Source organism: Passer montanus, unplaced genomic scaffold (genome assembly GCF_014805655.1).
Source record: "Passer montanus isolate IOZ18808 unplaced genomic scaffold, ASM1480565v1 scaffold89, whole genome shotgun sequence".
Taxonomy (NCBI): Eukaryota; Metazoa; Chordata; class Aves; order Passeriformes; family Passeridae; genus Passer; species Passer montanus.
In genome coordinates, this window is record NW_024374256.1 from 250,373 (window position 1) to 275,956 (window position 25,584).

Below are 25,584 nucleotides of genomic sequence, written 5' to 3' on the forward strand. Positions count from 1 at the left end.
TGCTCCCTGCACATCCTGAGCATGCCTGGGGATGGAGGTGCCCCTGGCACAGGGGGTCCCTTGTCCTGCTCCCTGCCTGCAGAGTGTCACAGCACAATGCAGGGGAGGGCTGGGACCGCCCTGGATGCTCTGGGAGCTGCTGCAGTCACCTCGGGAGATCCAGCCATTTCTTCCCCCCTCCTCATCCCCCATCTCGATGTGCAGGGCCAGGAGTGTCCCCAGAGCAGCCTCACACACCCACATCTCGAATTTTCTTTCCCCAAACCCCCAGTTCCCAGCAAGCAGGGGCCGAGCCAGGCTCACACATTTGGTGCAGGCACAGGGACAGCCCCTCTCCAGTTTTCCCTTGCCTGGAGCCTGCAGCCACCACCCGACTGCAGAGAGCCCATCATTAGAGCCCCTTCCACACAGCCCATCCGCTGATGGACCCACGATTTCCTTTAGTCTTTTATTTACACTTTATTGCTCTTGTTTTTGCACTGGCAAAGCGCTGCTGGAGAGCACAGAAATCCTTCAGATCTCGGCTGGCAGCAGAGCTCTGCCTAATCATAGTCATTATCTGGAAGCAGGTAATGGGCATCTTTCCCATGTTAATTTGAAAACAGAATCAGCGAGAGCAGGACACCGGGGACGGAGCATGTTCCCAGCACCAGCCACTCCCTTTGGATGGTTTTTGGGTGGCTTCGTGGACGTTGGGCTGTGGGTTTGGGACGGGGGGGACGCAGAAACCCAGGCAGAAGCCCACGCCAAGCCTTGTGGCTCAATAAATCAGGCAGGAAAGGGGCTGCTGGCTGGAATCCCGCATGAATGGAGCCTGTCCTTGCTGCCACGGCAATAAAATCCCCCAGCCTTGTTTTTTTGGCGGCGAGGAGGATGATGGTGGCTCTCCCTCCTCCCCGCACCACCGTCAGAACTTGCCCCCGTGGCTGGGTCCCTCGCTAACAAGGACTCGTCCCTTTCATCCCCAGCGGCAGGAGGGGATGGGGATGGAGGTGAGAGGCGAGGATTTCTCCCGGGGCCGGGAGGGGAAGGCTGGGTGGCGTTGGAGTTTCTTTTGCTGAGATACCATTAACGAGTGAGCAAAGGTTGCGGAGTCTCCATGGAGACAAGACAGCAAGAGAAGGGAGCGGGTGTGCGCTGGGTGAGAGCTGATTAGTAAATGTCAGCGGCACAGCCACTGCCCGCGCCACGCTGGCGGGGACGCGCCGGGCACCCCGCGCCGGGCACTGCTGGGGGCCCGGGCACCTGCTGGGGGTCCTGGGCACCTCCTGAGCATCCCGGGCACCTGCTGGGGGTCCCAAGGACCTCCTGAGCATCCCGGGCACCTGCTGGGGGTCCTGGGCACCTTCTGAGTGTCCCTGACACCTGCTGGGGGTCCCAGGCACCTCCTGAGCATCCCGGCCACACCAGGCACCTCCTGAGTGTCCCAGATGTCCTGGGCACCTCCTGAGAGTCTCGGGCACCTCCTGTGTGTCCTGAGCATCCTGGACACCTCCTGAGAGTCCCAGACAAGCCAGACACCCCGGGCAGCTCCTCTGTGTCCTGGACACCCAGTCCAGGGTGACACCAGTGTCCCACACATCTCGTCTGTCCCTTGTACCCCGGCTATCCCAGGCACCCCTTCCATCCCGTGCAGCCCAGGTGTGCTGTGCACCACAGGCACTCCGTGTGTGCATCCCGGGCAGCCCCTCCAGCCCCTGTGCATCATTTCATCCTGGTTGTTCCCTGCATCCCAGGCACCCTGTCCATCCCGTGAGCCCCATTCCACCCCGTGTCCTCGTGCATCACGGTCTGTGGGGATCAGGGATGCAGGAGAAGCCTTGGGAGCATGTGTCCAAAGCATCTCGCAGCTCTGGTGCTCACAGCCCTGGCTCCTTTCCCACAGGGAGCAGGGATGCAGCTGTGCCTGCTGGGATGGGGCAGTTGGCCAGGGAAGAGACATCCAAGGCTTCAACAAGCTGCCATCTCCTCCCTCCCGCGGAGAATGCCCCCTTTCCCAGCCCTGAAGCACGCAGAGAAAGGATGAGGCTGGACCTCCTGGATCCCACCTGGTTTTCAGCAGAATCCAAGCCCACGCTGAGGGAATCAGGGCTGGCATGAGGCTCTGCTTTGTGCCAGGCTCTGCCTGGGGTTGTCAAGGGCTTGGACACGGCTGGAGCCCACCTGGGAGGGAGCTGGGAGGCAGGAGCAGCCTGGCTGCCCTTCCCCATGCCCTGGAGCATCATTTACCTCCAGCAGAACACAGGAAAGCACCTGGCAGGCAGGAGCACCAGGGGAAAAAGTGTCGGGGGGCACGGCAGGGGGGTGGGCTGGATCCTGCAGTTTAGCAGGTTTTATTCAGCAGCTATAAACAGAGCAGGAGAGATAAAGGTTGCAGAGCAGATACAGATTAGGCAGGTCCCTTGAGGCTGTGACACCTTGAGATAGAGGCAGATCTTCAAGGGAACGGCTCGCTGGCAGCCTGGAAAACATGGAGCTGAGCGGCCTCAGCAGCACCCCAGCCCCTGGCCCACACCCACAGGGCAGGACTGGGGGCAGGGTGGGGTACTGGGGCTGTACCCTATGTACCCCGTGCGTCCTTTGTGCCCCACTGCAGCCCGGGCACCCTGGACATGCCGTGTGTCCTGTGCATCCCAGGCACCCCAGGTGCCCTGTGCATCCCAGGTGCCACACATGTCCTGTGCATTCCATGTGTCCTGTGCATCCCAGGTACGCCAGGTGCCCTGTGCATTCCATGTGTCCTGTGCATTCCATGTGCCCTGTGCATCCAGCCTGGAAAACATGGAGCTGAGCGGCCTCAGCAGCACCCCAGCCCCTGGCCCACACCCACAGGGCAGGACTGGGGGCAGGGTGGGGTACTGGGGCTGTACCCTGTGCACCCCACGCGTCCTTTGTGCCCCACTGCAGCCCGGGCACCCTGGACATGCCGTGTGTCCTGTGCATCCCAGGCACCCCAGGTGCCCTGTGCATCCCAGGTGTCCTGTGCATTCCATGTGTCCTGTGCGTCCCAGGTACCACACGTGTCCTGTGCACCCCAGGTACCACACGTGTCCTGTGCATTCCATGTGTCCTGTGCATCCCAGGTGCTTCAGGTGCCCTGTGGATCCCAGATGCCCTGTGCATTCCATGTGTCCTGTGCATCCCAGGTACCACACGTGTCCTGTGCATTCCATGTGTCCTGTACACCCCAGGTACCCCAAGTGTCCTGTGCATTCCATGTGTCCTGTGCATTCCATGTGTCCTGTGCATCCCAGGTACTCCAGGTACCACGTGCACCCTGTGCATCCCAGGTGCCTCAGGTGCCCTGTGGATCCCAGGTGCCCCATGTGCCCGTTCATCCCAACCCCTGGGCACCCTGTCCACCCATTCCACCCTGCCAGTTTGCCCTGGGGCAGCAGGGAGCACCGGGAGGCGCTGAGGTGGGACTCAGGAGGACAGCGATGCCAAAAGCAGGCGAGAAATGTGTGTCTGTGTGTCTGTGTGTCCATCTGTGGCAGCAGGATGCAGAAGGAACGGGGCAGGCCCAGGCTGTGCCACAGGGCGGAGGAGGCACGGACAGAGGGACAGGCACGGACACAGGGACAGGCACCGGGTGACCCGGGGCTGGCCCTGCTCCCGGCTCCGCCCGGGGTTTGTTGTTTGCTGCCTGGCGGCTGATTTAGTCCCTGCGGTTGGGTTTAGAGCAGGAGCACCAAGCAGGGAAGAGAAGGATGTCCGTGCCAGCGCCCTTCATGCCGCTGCCTCTCCCCCACCCAGCCCAGGGGCTTGCTTGGACCAGGCAGGACTGAACACCCAGCCGCACCAGCAGGAACACGCAACACCACGGGGGGAAGGTCTCACCCGTTTCTGGAGGGCACCGGCACCACCCCGGCCCTGCTGAGGAGCAGGAGGCTGGCCCCGTCCCTGGAGGTGCCCAGTGCCACCCTGCACAGCGCTCACAGCAGCCGGCTCCACTCAGAGCTGTCCCGGCCCGTGAGGTTTGGGACCCTTCACCCCAGGCCATGCCAGGACTCTGCTGGGCACGGGGCAGGGACGGGGCTGTGATGCCCTGTGCTGCCCCAGCAGGGCCTGTCCCCGTGTCCCCAGCAGCGCTGCCTGCTGCTCCCAGCTCCTGTAATTAATCCCTGCCTCCTTCCCAGCCGGGTCACGGGGGGAAATCCAGGAGGAGAAACCCCGCGGGGCCCAGCAGCCAGCGCCCTGCGCGGCCAGCCAGGAGGGCAGCGGCTGTGCCCACGGCCCAGCTCGGGACCCCCGTGACGGGAACCTGCTTTGGGGGCTGGGGACGCCCTCCTCGGCAGGGCTGGGGGTCCTGGGGGTCCTGGCAGGACTGGCAGCTGCAGGCTCTGGTGCCAGCCCAACGCTGTCCCTGTCACCTGCACCCCCTGCCACCCCCCTCTCCTTAGGGGCCTGTCCCCTAACCCCGCATGCCTCATCCCACAACTCCCACCGCGACCCCAGACCCCAAATCCTAAACCTCAGATCTTAAACCCCAGCTCCCAAGCTCCCAGGGGACAGGCCCCAGGGGACAGGCCCCCACCCCGCTGCCACGGCCCCGCCCTGGTGTGACACCCCCGCTCCCCCAGGTGGAACTTCGCTCGCAGGGCGGGAGACCATAGAGGCGAACGGCAGCACCAAAGCGGAGCTCTCCGGGGCGGGTGCGGAAGTGACAGAGAGCACTTTCCTCCAATGCCACTTGGAAAGAATATCAAGTTCTGGCTTTCATAACCAACAAAAAGTAATTTAAGATGTCGTAATTGTGATTTGTGGCGCGGTTCTCCCCTCTGTTCCTGTAATCTGTCCCCAGACCCCCAGGGTTCCCCCCGTCTGTCTCCCCTTATAGTACACTCCTCCTTATTTACTCTCTTTGCGCGGCCGGCTTGGGTGCGGCTCTTCCGCTGCGCTAGCTCCGTAAGAAAGTAGCGTAGGACGGCTTTGATGGACAGGGAGTCGCAGCCAATGGTGCGGCAGCATCTTCCTGCGGGCAGCCAATGGCGCGGCGGCGCGGCGGCCGGGGGAGGCGGGGCGAGGGCCCGGCGGGGCAGGGAGGGGGAGCCGTGGAATGGCGGACGGGCGGGCCGGCCCGCCCTGGTGGTAGTGAGACCGGGGGCGCGGAGGGGACAGCCGCGGACAGGGTGAGTGCGAGAGCGGCGAGCGAGCCTCCCCAGCCCCGCCGGGCCGGCTCTTCGCGGGAGAGAGAGAGGCAGAGGCGCTGGAGTGGGCCGCAAGGCCCTTGCCAAATAGTGAGCGCTGGGGTGCAGCGGGCGGTGTTTCCTGCCACATAGTGAGCCGCGCTGCCGCGGGCCCGGGCGGGGGTCCCGGGGCTCCGACCCGGCCCGGGGCTCCATCCCCGCTGAGGGAAGCGTCGCCCGCGGGGCTCTGCCCGGTGCCCGCTGTCCCGGGGCTGTCCCGGAGCTCTGGCGCGGCGGAGAACGCGGGGGGATTCAGGAAACAAGGGGTGCTGCAGGGTGCCTCTGGGGGAGCAGAGGGGTCCCTCCCTTTCCAGACATTTCTGGCTGAGTGTGACACTGGGCTTGTGCAGAACTGTCCTCATTCCAGAGGTGCCCCCAAAGAGGGAGCCCTCTCTGTCCCTGCCCCACTCTGGGTGCACCCTCGGTCTGTCTGGGAACACTTCTAGGTACGTGTGTCACCCCTTGTCTGTCACCATGCACAGCACACGAAATCTGGAACTGCCTGGTGTGACCCCCCGGCAGTGCTGTATCGGGCTCGGGGAAATGGGTTGGGGTTTTTTTCACTGTAAAAAAGCTTGGGGCATGGTTGGATAGTTCGGGTTGGTGCACTCACCTCCTGGTGGCCTCAGATCGTATTTCTTCTAGAGAAGAAATAAGTTCCTAGGGAATGTCCTTGTGGTTGTGTTGGGGTTACTTTGGGATACAGGTAGTCTGGGGAAAGGTGAGGGTTGCAGCTTCTCCCTGTTAGCTGTCACTTGACTTCAAGGACCTTCCTGTGGTAGGATTTTTTATTTCCCTGTCAGAATTTCACATTTGGCCTTGCTGTTTTGCTTTCTTTAGAAGCAACAAGAGAATTGGGCACCTCTCCATAGGTCAGAGCACTGGTGGGGCTGAGGGATGTGCTGATGCTGGGAGTTCAGCACTAGGAAGCACGGAAAGTCTTAAATCTTTCAGCACTGCAGATGTTGGTGGACATGAAATTCTATTAATAATGATTAAAAAAACCTCTGTTAAATACATCAGCTGCAGGCAGAGCCATAATTGATGGAGCCCTCTGTAACCCTCACACTTGAGTGTCCTTCCTGAAGACTCGTGAGAGGGAGAAGTCGAAATTAAAAATGCTGGGAGCCAACTGAGGGGTACGGGTGTGCTTCCCTGAGACAAAACTGATGCAGCAGTGTTGCTTTTATGGAATCATGGAAGGGTTTGGGTTGGAGGGGACCTTAAAGACTCCGATTCCACCCCTGCCACGGGCAGGGACGCCTTCCAGAGGCCTGGGAAGTCCCGCTCTATGGGAAGTACTGAGTCTTGTGCTCTCAGTCACATGAGGAAGGGCAGCAGTTGTGCTTTCCACCCGTTTTCTGCGTCTGCACAAGCAGTTGCTGCTGAGCAGGAATTTGTGCTGCAGGAATTCAGAGCTGTGTTGCGACACTTTTCGTTCTGATTTGTCCCTTCCTGACCTTGAGTGGGTTTTGCCATAGAAACCAACTCGTGGTTGAATCCCAAACTGAGCTAAAAGCAAACCAGAGCCACCATCTCCCCAGGAGAGCACAGCCAGCGTGTCCAAGAGAGGCTTGGAATCCCCCTGGTGTCCAGAGCCAAGCACTGGGGCAGAGCTCACCTCACACAAAGTCCTGGGCACTTTGGGGCTTTATTTCTTTCTAAGGAACGTGCTTCAAAACGTGAAGTTTGAGTGACAGAGCGTGACCTGAGCTTGCAGGAGCTGCCTGACACTGATCTTGGCTCAAGCTGCAGTTGTCACTGTTATCCCTGGCTGTGCTGCTGATGGTGGCACCAGACTTTCTGGGGTTTACCTTCCAAAGCCTTCATTTGTGCCTTTTTAAAGCCTGGAGGAGTGGTACAGCTGCTCCCTTGTAGCCCACCTGACATGAGGTGAAGCCTTGCTATGCCTCCTGAGTGTGGGTTTAAAGAGGATAAACTTCTAGGGGTGAACTCAGTGCAAACTTTTCCCTAGACCATATCTTTTCACCAGTTTTAAAAAGAACTGTGATTTTTTTTTATTTTTGTCCAGTAATGAGATCAAAAAGTAAATGTCCCAAATTCCATTAATTTAAAGAAATAAAACCTTTCAGATGGCTCATGCCAGTATAAAATTGGTTTCCCTGTGACTAATGTGACACACCACACAGAAATGGTATATTTTTGTGAGTTACAACTCAGAAGGTATTTGCAGACAGTGATTCATGACAAGGAATACAACCCTTCTGATCAGTCCCCACCCAGTTTCTCAGCGTGCCTTGAATATATCTCATTCTTCAGGGCTGGTCTAGGAAAAGCTGATTTCATTCACCAATGTTAGATAATCACGGTGTGTGGGTGGAGGGGTTAAAACTTCAGTGATTGCCTCATGTGCATAAAGTTACAGCAACAAAGCCCTTTCCTGGGTTTATTTTTTTGTATTTTTGTGGTGATAGAAGAACAAAGGTTGGTAGGATTAATGTTTTTCAGAAATTCAAGTTTTCTTTGACAGATTGTAATAAAGGAGATTTCAGCAAGTGTTAAGACTTGGCTTTAAGCCTTGTAGATATTTTCTCTCAGTGGGTTTTCTGGACTCAAAACGTTTAATAATTTTAGATGCAAGGTTTTGGGTTTGCCTCTGTTTGGTTTGATGATAATACTGAGCCCTTGGTCATTCAGCTGAGCAAAATACGTTGCTCATGAGTCAGTGACAAAGCAGGAAAGGGATTGAATAGCGATTGTGTTTGCATGTGCTGTGGATAGAGTTCCTGCTGTCCTCGTGCAGAATGGGACACCAGGAAAAAACACTGCCAAAAGCTCCTTCTGAGGTTCCAAGAGCCACAACCGGCCCTGTCCGGTGGCTCAGCTCTGCCCTTGCTCTTTGTACAGTTTCTACAAGAAATGCACAGGAAACAGCCCAAAAGTGACACACTGTGAAAACCCAGGAAGGCAAAATGCAGCTATTTTCCCAGCCTGTCTTCTGGTGTGTTACTGTTTTCAACAACACTCTGGCTGAAATGGGATCTGTAGTAAGAAATTTGTGTATTTGAGTGTTTATTCTCACTGTGCAAGGATAAATATTTGTGAGATCAGGGCCTTAGTTACCGCAGATTAACATTTATTTAAATACTTTAGGTATTTATAAACACGGGATTAAAAAAGGCATGTAGCAATGGCTTCTGGGTAATAAGCAAATGACTGCTCAGAACAGAACCACCCTGGTGACATTTACTTCCTTTTGTATTTTTGCAACTCTGTGTAATAAAAAGACATGTTGGTTCTTTTTTGAGGATGGGAGGCAGATCAGGCTGCACTGTGGAGGGAGTGCTTGCTAGAAGGTGATCAGATTGAGGCCTAATTCTCATTTATATGACATTTCTTTTTCCATCTGAAGGTTTGCAGGATATTTTTTCCCTGCCTGGGAGGCAGTAGGAGGGGAGGTCTCTTCCCAGAAGAACTTAAATGTGAACTTCCACATTATTTTCTCGAGCAAGCAGCGTGAGCTGTTAATCACATTCCCCATCCCAGCTCTTTCCCCACCGTAATGGGCCTGGGAAATAGTTCATCTAGATCCTACCCTAATTCCTGAAATTGCAGGAAAGCTCTCTGGTGTTAGGTTGCTGCTGGAGAAGTGGTGGAGCTCAGATATCTCAAGTATGCTTCTGCCAGGGGCTTTGATGGAGGAATTCAAAGCACCAGGAAGCTCGATGGGTGTCTCACAGATGGGTCAGCTCTGTTCCTTCAGTGCCTTCTCTGTAACCCCTCTTCCAGTGCAGTACCCCAGGCCCTTTTTGGGGAGAAGTGGTGCTTTAGGGGATGCTGTGGTGCTCAGAGAGCAAGGCAGGGGATGCCTGGGAGGCAGCAGCAGTTGGCACTGGTTCTTGAGGGCTGGAAGCTCTGCCTGGGAGGCTGCTGCTGTCACTGCTCAGGTGAGCTGCTCAGGTGAGCTGTGTGCGAGGTTTGGGTTCTCCTGCACTGCTGCTGGAAGCAGTGCACAGTCCAGAACGGCTCAGACACAGAACCACACTAAACGTGGTTTGTTCTCAGTGCTGCTGTAAGTCAAACCCAAACCATGAGTTATTCCTTTGGTTCACACTGAAACTGCTCCCTGGGAACTGAGCACTTCTCTTGTGTTTGGTCACAGAGCCCAGAACAGTTTGGGTTGGAAGGGACCTTAAAGCTCATCTCATTCCTGTGCCAAGGGCAGGGACAGCTTCCACAGGCCAGGCTGATCCAAGGCCTGTCCAGCCTGGCCTTGGAGATGCAGCCTGTGAACCCTCTGCTTGGAAGGGGCTTGTATGTGAATGGTGACGGATTTATTTGAACAGCTCCTTTGTGAAGCAAAGCCACACATAGATTTGAGATTGAAATCCCCTAATTGTGAAGTGAAGGGCATAAAGGAAGTGTCTTTTCACCCAACATAATAAATATGGGATTTGCTGCCCCATGATCTCATGGATACATAGTTAAGGAACTGATCAGACAGTTTAGGGAAGTGAAATCCATGAAGGACAGCTCAATGACAGTGTTTGTTTCCCCATGGTTTTAAGGTGCCGTGGGGTGCTGCAGCTTGGGAAAGCAGGGAGAGCTCTAGCTCTGTGCTGGCCTTGTTCCCATGCTCTTTTCTTGCTGCTTCTGATGCCTGGCCATGATGCAGAGTGTACCTGGGGTATCTGGAGGCTGGGTGGTCCAGCGTGGCTGATCCAAAGTCCTGTGACTTGTCTTCTTCATTCCCTGGTGCTCCCAACGATGTTCCAGAGCGACCTGCCTCTTGCAAGCCTCCATTTCTCCCCGCTCATCAAACTGGGCTAATGACTCTGACCTTTTGTTTGTAAAGCAAAAGGAAAAGGATCAACAAAATACTGGAGCTTATTTACTATCATTACTGAAATGATGAGCAATGCCACTTTGCAGCACTTCAAAGAGGCTGCGCTGGTAAGATGCTGGAAATCCCTTGAGAGAGAAAATGTTTCAGATGGAGAAAGAGGAGCGGGAGTATTCATCACATTCTCATTTCCTAAACACACTTCCCTGCAAGGCATGGAGGCACTATCCCCCTCCAGCCCCCTCCCAGCTGGGCACTTTAAGATAGTGCTGACAAAATGTGCTGGTTTTGGTGAACTCCAGACTTGCTGGTGTCACTGCTCCAAGTTCTGCATAAATTGTTCCCATGCTGTGGAGTTGTGCAAAGTCCTCTTGCTGACCTATTGTATTACCACTAATAAGATTGAATGTGGTTTTAATTTCTCATTTCCTCTTTCTCTGGATGCCCTTTTCCTACTACTTAGAGTCTTACTTCAGGTCTCTCTATAGCAAAAGTCCCTTTCTGTCTCAGAGAATGAGCGATGCTTTGCTTTCAGCGCGCTCCGCACTGGAGGGCTTTAAGTGGCATTCAGAGGAGGCTATCAGCCACAATATCTGATGTATTGGTGTGGCTGCAGTTCATGCATGGAGTGCAAAAAATGGGATTTAATTGGGAGGGAGGGGGAATAGCGGCCTTGGCTGAATGGATGGGTGAAAGTTCCCCGACCACCCCTTAGCCCAGCAAATGGCTGAGTGCTTGCCAGAGCGGAAGCGAGTTCCCTTTCAGGCACCCTGCCTTTGTCACCATAAGAAAAAGCACACACGCACTCGTATGGGTTTGGCCTTGCAGCTGCAAAAAAACCCAACCAGGCGAGAGAGAACCGTGCACACACCCAGATCCTGTTCTTTCAATACCAGCAGCTGTGGAGCCGGTGCTTTGCTGGAGGAAAGCACAGAGCTATAAACACAGCTTGTGGAAAACCTTTACCTTCTGTCTAGGGCAGCATGAAATCACTGGCCGCTTCCCTTCTGCGAGCTAAATTAAAAACGGCTGTAATTAACTTATACAAAATAGCCTTTTGGTTGCTATTGAGAATTCAATATTGTATCAAGGAGGTTACATCTAGGGGCTGGCTTCACATGAGAGGTTTCCATAAAGCAGCTTATTATAGACCTTGTGGTAAGCTTGGCTAGAAAGGCCTGCATCCTTAGCATCCCTAATACGGTCTAATCTCTCTTTTCCCAAAAAGATCAGTTCAATAAAGTGATGATTCCCCCTGTACTCCAGTACCTGGTGTATTGCATCCAGCTCTGGACCCCCAACACAAGAAGGATGTGGAGCTGCCAGAGAGAGTCCAGAGGAGGCCGTGGAGATGCTCTGGGGAGGTGGGGGTGCTCACCTGGAGAAGAGAAGGCTCCTAGGGGGACCTTAGAGCCCCTTCCAGTGCCTAAAGGGGCTCCAGGAGAGCTGGAGAGGGACTGGGGACAAGGGCCAGGAGAGTGGTGCAAGGGGGAATGGCTTCAAGCTGAAAGAGCAGGTTTAGGTTAGATTTTGGGAAGAAATCCTTCCCTGTGAGGTGGTGATGCTGTGGCACAGGCTGCCCAGAGCAGCCCCCATCTGTGAAAGTGCCCAAGGCTGGGCTGGACGGGCCTTGGAGCAGCCTGGTTTAGTGGAAGGTGTCCCTGCCCCTGGCAGAGGGTGGAACGAGATGAGCTTTAAGACCCTTTCCAAGCCAAATTTTGGGATTTTATGGTTTCAAACACCCTAGAATAGGTTTGGATGGTCCAGAGCCCAGAGCTTGCACTGCAGATTACGTAAGGTGAGATCACTGCTGGGCTCAGAACATGAAAAATGGAAACAACTACAGTTTAAACTGAATATTTTTCTGCCTGTCCCAAGGAGATTTCACAGGCATCTGTCACCACAGCCAAGCTGAAACCTGACCCCTCTCTGTCAGACCAGGGGGGCTGATCGAAACAGTGGGGCCTTGCTGGAGTCTGCTGGAAGGTTGTTCGGTCCCGCTGGCTGCAGGGATGGAGAAAGTGAGTCCAGGGATTGTCATGCTGTTGAGCAAAACCAGAGGACTGCTCCTCGCAGCTTCCTGCAGCTCTGCCTGCAAATCCCAAATGGCAGCCTGGGATCCTGGGCCGTGCCTGTGCCTTGCACAGATGGCTTGTGCACACACAAACGCTGCTTTCAGCATTTTTCAGCATTTCTGCGGGATCACCTTGCTGGACACTGCCGTGGAAGAGCAGGGTAATCCCAGATGTGGAGCAGCCCCCTTCTCCCCCAGCCTTGAGCAGGACAGACCATAGGTGTGGGGAGAAACTGCCTGGAAAATCCCAGATCCACGATGGCTTTTGGTGCTGCTGTGGTGGGACCCTGCCGGTTCTCCTGGATTCACAGCAGTGCCCATCTTGCTGGGCTCTGAGATCCCAAGAGCATATTCAGGCTCTTCATGTGGCATCCTGTTTATATATTTATTTTTTTTCCCTCCACAATGGAAAGCCTGTGTATTATTTTGACTTTATTAAGATGCTGTTTATAAAACATTTTGACTTAGATGCTCAAGGCTGTTCTCTTGGTTTTTTGTGACCAAAATCCCAACAGATTTGGGACAACACTTCTGGAAAATATCAGGGAGTCAGTGTCCTTTTTTTTTTCTCTCCACTCATGTCAAAGGTTGACTTAAAATATTAATGCTGCAAAGATTCATTTAAGATATTAAAACTGTTCAGGCAAGAATACATGTACATATTGTAATTACTTCCTTTTTCTTACAATTAAAGTAATTGGATTATATTTAATGAGCTATTTACATTTAATAATTAAGAAAAGACTTATCTTTCCAGTATTCCCCAAGTGCAGCAGAAGGGTGGGGGCACTCAGAGCTGTGATATAATTATCTAGGCGTGAGTTGAAACTGAAAGAGCAGTTGAGCTCTATAGAAAACACTTGGAACTGGTTTGTTCCTACTCTTTCATTAATCAAAATAGTTTAGTGTGTGGCAAAGAAGGGAAGGCTGAGCTTAGCTGCAAATGAGACAGAGTTTATCTGCTGAAAAGGAAGGTTAAAATATGCTCGAACTTAACGAATAAGTCATTTAGGGGGAAAAAAGCACACCCTCTCTTTCCATATTAATTAGCGAGCGCTGCCCAGGAATGAGAATGCTGCTGCATTGTGAGCTGGGCTTTGTCAGCACGGCAGCCACAAGCAGCCACAATCCTTTCCTGTGCCTGGGGAGGCTGAGGAGCAGAGCTGTGCTCATTAGCGCGGTTCAGGCCGGGATGCAGCAGGCAGGGAGGCAGGGAGGCAGCAGCCCTGCCGCTACAGGCATCCCCCAGCCAGGGGCTCCTGCTGCACCTCCCCGGGCAGCTCTGGGCAGGGGCACTGCTTGCCTTCCCACCTGCATGCTGTCTCCTCTAGTCAAGACCCTTTGAAGTGAACGCAGCACTGTTGCTGACTGTGAGGCTTGGGAAATTCTGCCCCTCTCTTGCACCCTGGTGACCTCCAGCTCTGGGGTGCTCAGCACAGGAAGGACATGGACCCGTTGGAGTCAGTCCAGAGATGCTCTGAGGCCTGGAGCCCCTCTGCTCTGGGACAGGCTGGGACAGCTGGGAATGTCCAGCCTGGAGAAGGCCCCAGGGAGATCTTACAGCCCATTCCAGTGCCTGAAGGGGCTCCAGGAGAGCTGGAGGGGGACACTGGGCAAGGGGCAATGGCTTCCCACTGCCAGAGGGCAGGGTTAGCTGGGAAATTGGGAAGGAATCCTTCCATGTGAGGGTGGGCAGGCCCTGGCACAGGGTGCCAGAGAAGCTGGGGCTGCCCCTGGATCCCTGGCAGTGCCCAAGGCTGGGCTGCACAGGGCTGGGAGCACCTGGGACAGTGGAAGGTGCCCCTGCCCATGGCAGGGCATAGAACAAGATGAGCTTTAAGGCCCTTTCCACCCCATACCATTCTAGGATTGTGGGATTCTAGGACTGAAACCTGCTCAGGCCTCTCCCTACGTGCTCCTGAAATGTTTTAGAGCCTATTGTGTGCTCTCAATACCCAAGTACACCAAAGCTACCTGTTGATTGACACTCGTGATGCTGCTCTGTGTTGTCACTGACCTTGTATCCTTGCCCAAATTATTCACAGGTTTAGTAGAGAGGATTCTGCTCCCTTTGCTGCTCCTGTTTCCTAGGAAGCAACAAAGCCAGAGCTCTTGTGGCACTGAAGGAGTCCTGCCTCTCTCTCCTGATGTATACCCTCACAGCAAAGACCTTGAAACCTTTCTGTTCTGGAGCTTTAATTCCTGTTTAATCAATAGTTCTATATTCTGAGAATCAAATCCCTGTGACAGCTCTCTTTAATTGAGCTAAACTGCCTTTCTCTTGTCACGTCTCTTCTAGAGTTTTATTTAAATGCATTTGTTCTGCCTGTATCCTAGTCAGGTATTGATAGGAACACCAGGTGACCCTCTTTGTTTAACTTGTTTTTCAACTAAATGAATGGAAACATTAATTAGTGCAATGGTTTGTTTCTTAGGAATTAAAAAAAATAAAAGTCTAGGTCAAACTGCTGGCTCCATTAGCACTCCAGCAGAAGCCAGGAGGATCTGTATGTTCCCCATTAGTGACACCCCCATCCTTCCACCCCCAGACAGATTTCTGACAACAGCTCTGAGCGAGTCCCTCTCCAGGAGAGCAGCCTGGTATTTATTCCAGCAAGATCATCTTCAGCAAAGCTGATAACAAAAAGTTTAAAAGGAAGAGCCAAATTTTCAGTCACACCTGTGCAATCCCCTTGAGGGCAGTAAATGATGATGATAATGCATGAGCCAGACAAAAAAACCCGCAGAAAATGGCTTTCTGAGCCTCTTTTGCATTTTTCAGAGCCAGCAGACTGGAGGGGGGGGAAAGGCAGGGGAGGGAAAAAAAGGTTTATTTTTACTCCAAGGGATTGGAGCGGGCTGGGTGTTGGTTGTGTCGAGGGCTGCACGCTGTACAGTCCTGGTTGTGCTGCGGGGTCGGGGCTGCCGCTCCCACTGTGGGAACGTGGCCGTGGAAAGGGCAGTGCTGCTCTTGCCCCACGTTATTGCCCAAACATCCTCTTTCATAACACCAGCAGGCCGGGCCTGCAGAGTTCTCCACCCGGCGACTGAAGTGCGTTATTAGCACACAGAGGGCTGGCCATGTGGATTTTTGTGATCAGCTCAGTGTGTTCTCCCAAAGGTCCTGGATTTTCTGTAGATCCTGCTTCAGCAGAGCTTTTGTGTGGTGGTGGGTGAAAACACAGCGTGTGCTTCCCATCCCACCGGCTGCTGAGAGATGGTGGGCAATGTTTTCCTCTGTGCCCCGGGGGTTTTACCCATCCATCTCCCCCGCGGTTTTTTGGGAGAATAGACCACTGTGAAAGGAAGCAGCCCTGCAGCTGCCCTTCACTGCTGACTCCTGCTCAGCTGCTGGCAGGCTGGGCTGGTAATGACAGATGAGCCTGTGATGCATTTTTGGGAATGAATACTTGTTACAGCTGGCGGGATGGAGTAGTTTGTGGCATCACATGGCAGTTTGCTCTATAATTTCGCTCCCTATTGCTCGGATGCAGCACTGATTGCTGGGTCTCTCTCGGAGCGTGGAACTGGAGCATTTCTGATTGCCGCATCCCACTTCTCTGTGGCTGCATTGTGAGCTTGGATATAGCCCTGAGCACTCAGCAGAGCCTTCTGCTGATTTTTTTTTCCCCTCAGTTCTCCCTGTGTGTGTGTGTGTGGCTGCTGCTTCCCTTTCTGCAAGTCTTTTGGGGTTACATAAAAGCCAGTCTCTTTCTGGCCATTACAGCTACATGGGGGAGTAGTTACTGCTGAGAGAAGCTTGAAATTTGAAGCAGAGTTGTCACAGACATTAGAAAGAACAGTCGGTCTGCGTTGGCAAGCTACTGAGTTAAGTCTTATTTCATACTGATGGGAATTTCAGATCTGATTATCTCCTTTCCCCCTCATTCCCAGACCTGCTGGTGTGCCCAGTCCCCCGATGGGCACTCCTAGAGGCAGCTCTCCAAAGCTTAGCTGAAGGCTTGGTCTCCTTGAGCGTGCTGCCTGTTTGTGTCCAGGCAGAGGATTTTGTAAGCCCTGCCGAGGGCAGGGTGGTTGGTCACCCTGACGTACTTGGAAATGAAGCCTAAATTCCCTTCCCTTTCCCAAAAAAAGCGCTCTGCCCTCCTTAGGTGCTTTGTGCTACACCAGACACTATGACAGATGATCTCACTGCTGGGGTCCAGATTTATTTGCAGATGGTCCCTGATCTAAGAGGTTGTGTGTCACATTGAGCGGGGAATTACCCAGGTGACTCCCAGTAACGCTATGCTAACTGGTGAGATACCAGTGAGGAGAACCTTGCCAGATCTCTCCCTCCACCTCACCTGTTATTTACAGCTCTTTGTGTGCATTGCATCCGCAGGGCTCGCCTTGGAGCCCTGCCTGCCTTCTCCTCTGCACCACCACAGTGACTGTGCTATCTGCCTGCTCTACAAAAACCCCCAAAAACCAGGGCTGGTTCCTCTCTTGCTGTGCAGTGCTGTTTTCTGCTCTGCTCCAAACCACTTTTTAAGGAGTGTTTGCTCTGAGTTGCTGTTTTCAGTTGACAGAGCTCGCCTTGGAAAGCAAATACTCAATGCTAAAACATCCCCGTATTGCTTCTCAATAGTTGTAATCAAAGTCTGTCTCCTTTATTGTTCCTAGCAATTGTTCAATTTTACTGTGCCAGCCCTATTTATTAAAAATAGTCAATAAGATACAGCTTTGTGCGAGGGGTTTATGGACTGGCAGTTCTTGTTTGAAGCAAACCAATTGTACTTGATTCTAATCCAGAACTGGGATTCCTGAGTGATCTGCTGCAGAGAGCTCATGGGGAGAGCGGTCGATGGCTTCTGATAAGAAATCTTGGAGCAGCACGCTTATCTTGGATTTACCTGAGCTTTGCTTAAAGTGCTGGATTCTGAAAGGCAAGAATTGCAAGTCATACATTTTTCCCCTTTTCCAGCCTGTGTTGGGCCACACTTGTTCCCCAGTGCCCAAGAGTATTTACAGAACTAATTGCCAAAGTCAGAATCCTCTTAAAAGCTGGTGAGCAGGACGTTCAAGGTGAGAGCTTATTGTGGCAGGAGCAGGGCGTCAGATCAGCTCTACTCATGGATCCTGCTCTCTTGGAAAAGCATGAGGCATCCCAGACTACAAATGTGTGCAGTGAGAAAGGACAGGAGTTGTTGGGAAGGATGATGGGGAGCAAAAACCTGGTGAATCCTGGAAACAAGGTGCCAGTTGGGGCTGGAAGATCAGTAGGAATGTAGGAGCAGTGGATTCAGCTTCCAGGGCTTTTTTGTGCTCAGCAAACATTTTTCTGGGCTGGAGCAAGCCAGGGCTCGGCAGAGCCTGTGTAAGCATTTTGGGAGAGGGGAAATTATGAGGCATCCTGGCAATGCCCAGCTGTAGGTGGGGCAGCAAGGGAAAGGAGCTGCAGGGCAAAGCTGGGCCTTGCAGATGGTTTGGCTTTTAGTCACTGCCCTCACAACATCATCAAGGCTCCTGGAGCCTTCTGTGATTCAAGTCATGACTTGGAGGCTTCAGAGGAAGTGCTTGGGAGCAGGTAGGAAGGGCCTGGTTCAAGTGGGAGAGGAAAATCTTTTGTTTCCTTGTTTAGGAAGGTGTGAAGCACAGTGGTTGGGAGAACGAGTCTTCTGAACATGGATTGATGCAGCAGGGTTTGTGGATTTTCCTTAGGGCTCTTCCAGCCAGCAGAGATCACTGAACTTCTTTCCTCTCACTGTATTTCAATTTGATGCCTTTCTTTGTTTTCCATATTCATTAGAAATCTGTTGCAGAGTTTTCTGTTTCTAGAGGCAGTTTCCTTTTACTTCTGACATACTTGATCTCCTCTCCTGTTACACTGGGATCAGGGCAGCTCCTCTGTGCCCATGTCATTCTTGCAGCTTCTTTAAAAACGGTGTCTGCACCCCAAAACTCTACACTCCCAAAAGAAATCTAATCTCCAGCATTCATAAACAAATAGAAACGCTTATCTTTGCCCCAAAGATAAGGATTTTTGGCCTTGCAATTCATTTAAGTTGCATCTGAATGGTAGGATTTAGTTATAATATATGGTCTGTGGCCATTGTGTGACAGTGACTAATGCTTGATGACCAGGCTGGCCAGGCAGGGTGGAATTCTGCTGTGCTGTCATGCCCTGAGCACGGAAAGTGAAGCAGCTCTGGATGGCCCGTGCTTGGCACTGCGCTGTCAGTCGCCTCCTTAATGACTCTCTTAAAGAATAAAGCATCAGCCTCCCAGAAAGCTTTTTTAGCTCTGTCCCTTCTTTATGTACTGTGTCTCCTCCCTGCCCCCAGCTCTTGCCTTGTGCTGCCTCCAGTGTTTTGCTTCCTCTTCCCCCTTTGCCCTCATACCTTGCCCCTTCTCCACACCTGGTTTTCTGCCCTGCCTGACTCCTGCTTCTGAAATACACCACTTGTTTTCCAGTCCACACTATTAATCTTTGTCCCACCTACTCATGAGGCATGAAGGTTTTACAGGAGCCATTAGCTGTTATCTCTATCCCTACCCTCCAAACACTCCAGGAAAAAGCAGGGTCTTACAGTCTTCATGTAGGGACAGCACCCACTCTTTTTGCAGGTCCCAGATTTCCTTTGTGAAATCTTGAAGCTCCTCATCCTTCTGCTCAGAAGAGAGGAATTTTTGCTTTAAAATGCCTCTTATCCAAAAGCTGCTGGGTTGTCCACAGCCCGTCCTGCCCTTCCTGCCTTGATCATCTCCGATGCTCCCCAGGGTTAATTTAATCCCTTCGTTTGCTGGATCCTGCCTGGGCTTAGGGGCAGCAGAGCTGTCCCCATGGCCCTGGGAAGTGCTGCTGTGGTCATGAGGGCAAAACTCCTGCAGTGGAGTGTGGCTGGGAGGGAGGGGGTGGCTGGCAGGATCAGCTGGGCTATAAAGGGAGCCTTTTCCTTAGCCTTTATCTCTGCTGCCTTGCCAGTGCAAATTTGTGCTGTACGTGAGCTCTACCTTAGTTTTTCTTTTAAGAAAAGCTGTTCTCACCACTACTCCTTGCTTTTACTTTCAAAACATGCTTTGAAGGCAAGCACTTTTGGGGTGTCTGTATACAGGCAGTGTATTCAGAGCCTTTTTTTGTTGGTATTTGAGGCACTGCTGCCATTTTCTGCCCTGTTTTCCCCATCTTTGCAGAGATCAGTGTTACCTGCATTTATCCAACCATGCTACCCATCATCTTGGGGTTTTTTTTTATCTCCTTTTATACAGAATGCTCACATCTCATCCCCCACTTCCAGTCTTATTTTTCCTGTTGCTGTTTTCCTTCTGTCTGTCCTCCACCTTGGAAGGTTTCCAGCCAGGCTGTCCAGTCCAGCTCTGCAGATCCCACCGTGTGTGCTCCCTGGCCAAGCCCTGGGGAAGCACAGGGGAGAAGCTGGATGCAGGCAGCCTGCAAATGCTGCCTTGTTTATGAGAGCTGCTTGTTGGTGCAGACTGCAGTCTGGGGGGAGCTGGGAAAGTTTGTCTGGCATGAAGCACTAAAGCTGACAAAGGATTGTAGGGCTTGGGCTGGAATCGATAAAACACGGGGTGTTGGGAAGGGAAGGTCAGAGCCCTTCCTTAGTTCACCCTGTTCTTTAAATATCCCAGCAATTACTGATGGCTGCAGTGGACACGGGGGAAAACAAGACAGACTCAGTCCTCAGAGGGTCTTGCTTTTATTTATTTGGATGCAGATCTGGCTCCCCTGCTCCATAAGGCGTTTGGTTTTGGGGATCCTTTCTGTGCAGCCTGGTCTCGTGGCAGGAGGTTGGAACAGGATGAGCTTTAAGGTCCCTTCCAACCCAAACCATCCTGGCATTCTGAGATGCTGTGAAATCCCTCGTGTAGAGGCGTTGCAAAATGGTAGCAACCTACATCTGCTTGTCTGGGAGACATCCCAGCGCCCGGTGCTGCGGCTCTTGAACTCCTCTGCCTTAATGGGTCAAATTTAGCAATTCAAAATCTGGCTTCTGAGGTAATTAGGAGGGATAATGCCCACTTCTTCCTCTTAACACCCTGATAGAAAAGCATCCAGGAAGGACTCCTGGACCTCAAAGATAAGCTGCCAGCTGCCACAGAGACTATCAAAGGGTGGCTCAAAGTCAAGAGCAAACAGCTGATTTTTTATGGTTCTTGGGTTTTTGCTGGTGGTGACAGGAAGCCATGTTCCCCAAGCTGTTCGCTTCCTGTTTTATTTTTACACCCAGCCCGAGCAGATCCGCATGCCTATCACATGGGAGCTGCCTGCTTCTCTTGGGTTGTTCCTCAGCTGACCTAGAAAAGTGATTCTTTCCCCTTCTAAATTAATCAAGAACTTGGGATGTATTTGCTTTCACTTAGTCCTAAAGATTTCAGGCATGTATGATGTGTGAGCTGGTCACACAGGTTTCCTTCTCCCTCCTGGAGCTGGACGATCTGGGACGGAGCTGTTTGATGCTTAAACGTTGGGCCTGTTAGCAAAGGAGATTTTTGTTAGTTCAGGACACTGACCTGCACATAAAAGTGTCCAAAGCATAACTTCCAGACACTTAGGTTTTCTCCAGGTTTTTTATTTTATTAGTTTTTTAAAGAACTGGAAGTTTGTCCTGCCTGTTGTCCAATCAATCCTGACTTGCCTCTGAGCAAACTCCAGTCCTGCATCCTGAGCAGAGCTCCCTCAACCTTAAACTGCTCTAGCACAAAAACAATGGTCCAGTGTAAACCTCATCCCCGGGGGATTTCCCAAGGGAAGAGGGGTGCAGCCTGCAGGATAAGGAACAGTCACCAGAAAGTTTCCTGGTCAGCTGCAAGCGCTTCCTGTTGTTCCAGGAGAGCCCCGTGTGCTGCTCCAGGAGGGAGGCACCACGTGTGCTTTGGCGTGCTGGGAGAAGCCTGTTTTGTTCTTTCTTTTTTTGTGTAATAACATCTCCTGTCTTCATCTCCGCGGTTTAAGCAACTATTGATTGCAGGTTGGGAGTGTTTCTGAGGAGGAGCTGGTCAGAGTCGTGCCAGGCGCTGTGTGAGCGCGGGAGGCAGGAGCCCTGGCCGGGCTCTGGGCAGGAGAGAAGCAACGCCTGCAGCAGCACTGGCGGTGTGGGCAGAGGTGTGGAGTTCCCATCTCTGCCTCTGTACCTGGGCTGGTGGGGCTCCGCTGCCACTGCCAGTCAGAGAACAGGAGGATCTTTATTTCTGATGAACCAGTTTCTCAGGGTGGGGAGCGGGGGGAAGAAGGCTTATAAGTGAAGCCGTTTGAGAGCAGGAAAAACGAACACCATGGCTCTGGTGTGCCTGGAATTTGCGGTTGAGTAATCCTTTCCTGTTTCTTTTTTGGGTTGTTTTTCATCTTTCAGAACAGTGCCTGAAGCAGGTCCACCATGCCGTTAGTAACGAGGAACATTGAGCCAAGGCACCTGTGCCGTCAGACGTTGCCTAGCGTTCCGAGCGAGCTGGAATGCGTGACCAACATCACCCTGGCAAATGTCATTCGACAGCTGGGCAGCCTGAGTGAGTACCATGGCGAGCCTGCGCGGTGCCCTCAGGAGTCGCTACTGCTCTTTATTTAGCTCCCTTTCTACTCTCGTGTTCCTATTTCTCCCCCATCTGCCTTCCCTGGGTAATGCTAAAATGTTTTCCTAAAGAAATCTGATGCTAATTTCATATCCCTGGTCCCACTGCCTTCCTATCGAAGAGAAAATGGGGAGGGGGGTGTGTGTATGTGTGTGTGCATGTGAGAGGCTGCAGTGAAACTGCAGATGGAAGGATGGAGCACAACTCAGGCTTGTAAAATGGGAGGCTCTCGGAGCAGGCAGGATCTTGTGTCAGAGAACGTGCCTGTAATTGCATGCGCTACTAAATGGAGCTTGACTCTGTTGAATCTACACCATGTCAGTAGCCTTATTTTTAATGAAAGATAATTAAAGCCCCCACGCAGAAGCTCCAGTTTGCCCTTGCTGCTGTTTGTTGCGCTGTGAGACCCAAAGACCTGTCTGAGCCCAGTGGTGCCTCCCGAGCATCGGTGGTGTGGGGCTGCTCACTCAAATGGCAGCATGAGCTGGAGCAGTGCCTGCCTCAGCTCTCCAGTGGGCTGACCCGGAGCCTTGGAGAAGCTGGAGGGAAAACACAGGCCTACATGCTGCAGGAGAAATGAAGAGTTAATTGTGTTCTCTCCGGGATGACTCCAACTCCGTTGAAATGCTCTGGGTTCTGATTAACCACCTTTGTCCTTGAAGCGAGACTTTGATAATCAAATTAATCTATTGTTTAGCTTCTCTGGGGTGTTTGCAAGCCCTTCTGCTTGCTCTGCAAAGCAAGCCCTTGTCTTCCGCCATGTGGCAGGCAAAGTTTGGGTGCAGCCTCTTTCCAGCAGTGCAAACCATGGCTGTCACTGAAATCTGGGCCCGTGTTTGCTGCCAGTCGGTGTCACATTCTGTTGGGTTGGAGAAATGTCACTGCACAGGCAAGAGCAGGCTCTGCTCGTGTTCAACTGGCCCTCGTTGTTCATTTGTTAGGTCTGGTAGCCAAGATGGTTGTGGAGTGTGAGTGAAATCCATCTCGTGCATGTGAAATGGTGAGGAAGGAGGCAGTAAAGCTGTGCAAAGCCCAGCTGCAGGGAAGGCTCATCCCTGTTCAGAGACACGCTGTGGGTTTGTGTGACAGCCCTGGCCAGATCCCACAGGTTCAGACCTTCTTTGCTCAGATATTCAAAGCTGCTCTGCTTCTGAGGCACTGGGAGCCAAATCACAGCCTGGTTTCTCCTTTGGGAAGGGAGCTGGGATGTGGGGATGCAGGGAGAAGGTGTGAGCTGCTGGACCAGTCATAGGTACCTGGGGGGAACTGAGGAGAGGTGCCTCCTGCTGACACTTGGTGTGAGAGCAGAGCAGGGCAGGTGGGAGGGAAATGCTGAGCACCATCCACTTCCCCAGGGTCAGCAGTATTTTAAGTAAAGCAATGTTCAGACTACACTTGCACCCAAATGACCAAACTCCTGCCCCCTGCCCTTTCCTCTCTCCAAAAAACAAATTCTCCCTCTCCTTGTACCTTGGCTATTACAGGAATGTAGAGCAGGTTCAGTAGGCTGTGACAGCCCTGTCAAGTGAATAATCAGCCATGCCTAGTGCACCACAGTCTCTTTACAAAGATGCAAACATAAATCTTGTCAAACTTTCATATTCCAGTGAGCTTACCCTTCGTTACTATCGCAGCTGGGAGCACTTTGTATAAGTCGGCTGCGCAGTTTTGTGTGATTTTACAGAATCCACAAGCTAAAGATGGAAGGACCTATTAAATCATGCCGTCTGTCTTCCTGCCAGTGCATGACAAAGATAATTCTGATTGTAAGCTGCACTTTTGCAGTCAAAGTAACTAAACTAAAAAATTAATCTCTGTCTCACCCAATCCAAAAGTGTTTGTGAAGCTCAGGTGACGTGTGAGATGCTGGGTGATAACTCCAGGTGCACTTACACAGGCAAGTGAACACCGACCATCTCTTCTCTCTTCAGGGTCAAAACCAGTATAGAAAATGCTATTATATATTATTTTATACTTTAAATGTACTTTGCAAACCAAAGACTTAATTTTCCCCTACTGCTTGTTGCAGTTCCTTGTGAAATTCAGAGATGTTTTTCATTTCATTTCACTTCTTGTGAAAGTAGAAACGAAATTGCAACTTTTCTTTTTTTGAGCTGCTGCTGGAAGTTTTCACATTTTCCCACAGATAAATTTTTACTCTCTTTGGGTCAAATAGGAGAGCTGGTCTGTCTCGTGTTGAAAATGGAGATTGCTTCATGAAACATGGCTACAATGAGAGCTACCTGGCCCTTAAATCTCCAAACATAAAATCCTTCTCATGAGTTAGGGTTTGTTAATTGAGCATATGTGGAGTCTGCATTGTCTAGGAGTGGAAGGAAGAGGTCAGTTGAAGTTAACCTTCAGCATTTGCTTTCTACAAACACTTGGACCTGGCATTGCCACCAAAAGGGGTGGAGAAGGTTGAATTTTAACCTGGCTTGTTCCCCGTGCTTGGCAGTGTAAGGAGATCTCCTGGGAGCTTGAACAAGGAGTTGATATGTCAGCTTAGATAGCTGGGAGTGTTTGTGCAGCTGGGCTTTGGGGGATGCCCTCGCCTTGCCTTGTGCAAGGGTGCTTTGTCTCTCTGACTCTGTAGACAACCATGTTTTCCAAAATTGCTGTCGAAATTAGACTTCCAACTGGTTTTTCTTTCCTGAGTGTCGGAGAGGATCTTTAGGAGTAACAGATTCCAGAACAAACTGTTGACCATATGACGATGCACTTCAAAACCAGACTGCTTATTGGGAGCAGCCTTGTAGTCAGCAGCCGTGGCTGGAAATGTTTCCCATCAGTGGGAACACCACGGCCCATGTCTGCGGTCGGTGCCAAGTCTGCTCTGCCCTCCTGGTGGAGGCTCCCTGTCTTGGGCTGTGCCCGGGAGCAGAACAAACACAGGACTCAGTGGAAGCTCTTGGGTTTCTTCCAGGTCTCCCACCTCTGTCTACCTGTGGCCATCTCTTGTTGCACTGTGGGTTTTTAACTCCTGAGGACGAGGCCGTGTTCTTGTTACTCCTGTAAGTGCTGCAGCTCCTGAGCTGAGCCCCAGGCACTCTCATGGCCCAAACCATGGATGGTGCTTGTCACAGCAGCCCACTGGGTAGTCCAGGCTGTTCCAGAGAGAACGTCCCTGACTGAGAAGTTCCCCTTTGGTTTTGATTTAGAATCAGTGTGAATGCATCAGTTTTTCAGACAGTGCCACCTGAAGGAACAGCAGGGTCAGTGCTGTCAGCTGTGGTTTCAGCTCCAGCTTCAGGATCCTGGACTGGGTCTGCTCTTTGCTTCCAGAGTACTTTGAGCTTGTAAATGTGTGCCAGCTCCCCTGGAGGCAGGTCTGCTGAAGACTGGGAGCCTTTGAGATTCTCCAGAGCAATGAAAATCTAACTGCATTTCCTTGTCTAATAAACAGAACAGCAAAGAATCTTAAAGGACCTTCAGATGCATCCACATTCAGACCAGTGTAGTGTTGTCAGCCCTCTTTAGTTTGTTACTCTAATAGACTTTAAAGCATGTCTCAATTGTTTCCTTATTGCTTGAAGATCCCTTGGAAATGTCAGGTTTTGGTGGAACAAAGCACTTTCTTCCTGGATGTTAAATTCAACCCTGAAAACTTGAAAAAAGAGTGGTTGGTTCTTTCCTTTTCTTTCTTTCTTTCTTTCTTTCTTTCTTTCTTTCTTTCTTTCTTTCTTTCTTTCTTTCTTTTCTTTCTTCATGAAAACAAGCTGGGAGACTGCGTATGGTCTGATGTGGTTCATAAGGCTAATGTGGACACTTTAATATTGCAGGTAAATCTGCAGAAGACATATTTGGAGAGTTGTTTACTCAAGCCAACACCTTTGCCTCTCGGGTGAGCATTCTCGTCGAGAGAGTTGACCGCTTGCAAGTCAAAGTCACTCAGCTGGATCCCAAAGAGGAGGAAGGTAATGGAGTGGAGCACAGGCTGAGCATGGTGAAGGTTCTCCTTGGGTCAGCGTGGTTGGTTCAGCACA

General features: G+C 51.9%; 1 protein-coding gene across 1 annotated transcript in view; it reads left to right on the forward strand.

Annotated features, from left to right (window-relative positions):
• Positions 1-5,018: 5,018 nt before the first annotated feature.
• WASF2 (WASP family member 2) overlaps positions 5,019-25,584 on the forward strand; it is a 31,352-nt gene continuing 10,786 nt past the window's right edge. Inside the window, exons 1-3 of the mRNA XM_039733636.1 lie at positions 5,019-5,132; positions 21,382-21,535; positions 25,381-25,515. Of these exons, the coding sequence (XP_039589570.1) occupies positions 21,406-21,535; positions 25,381-25,515 (265 nt within the window). The 5' untranslated portion in view covers positions 5,019-5,132; positions 21,382-21,405. The remainder of the gene's footprint in view (positions 5,133-21,381; positions 21,536-25,380; positions 25,516-25,584) is intronic.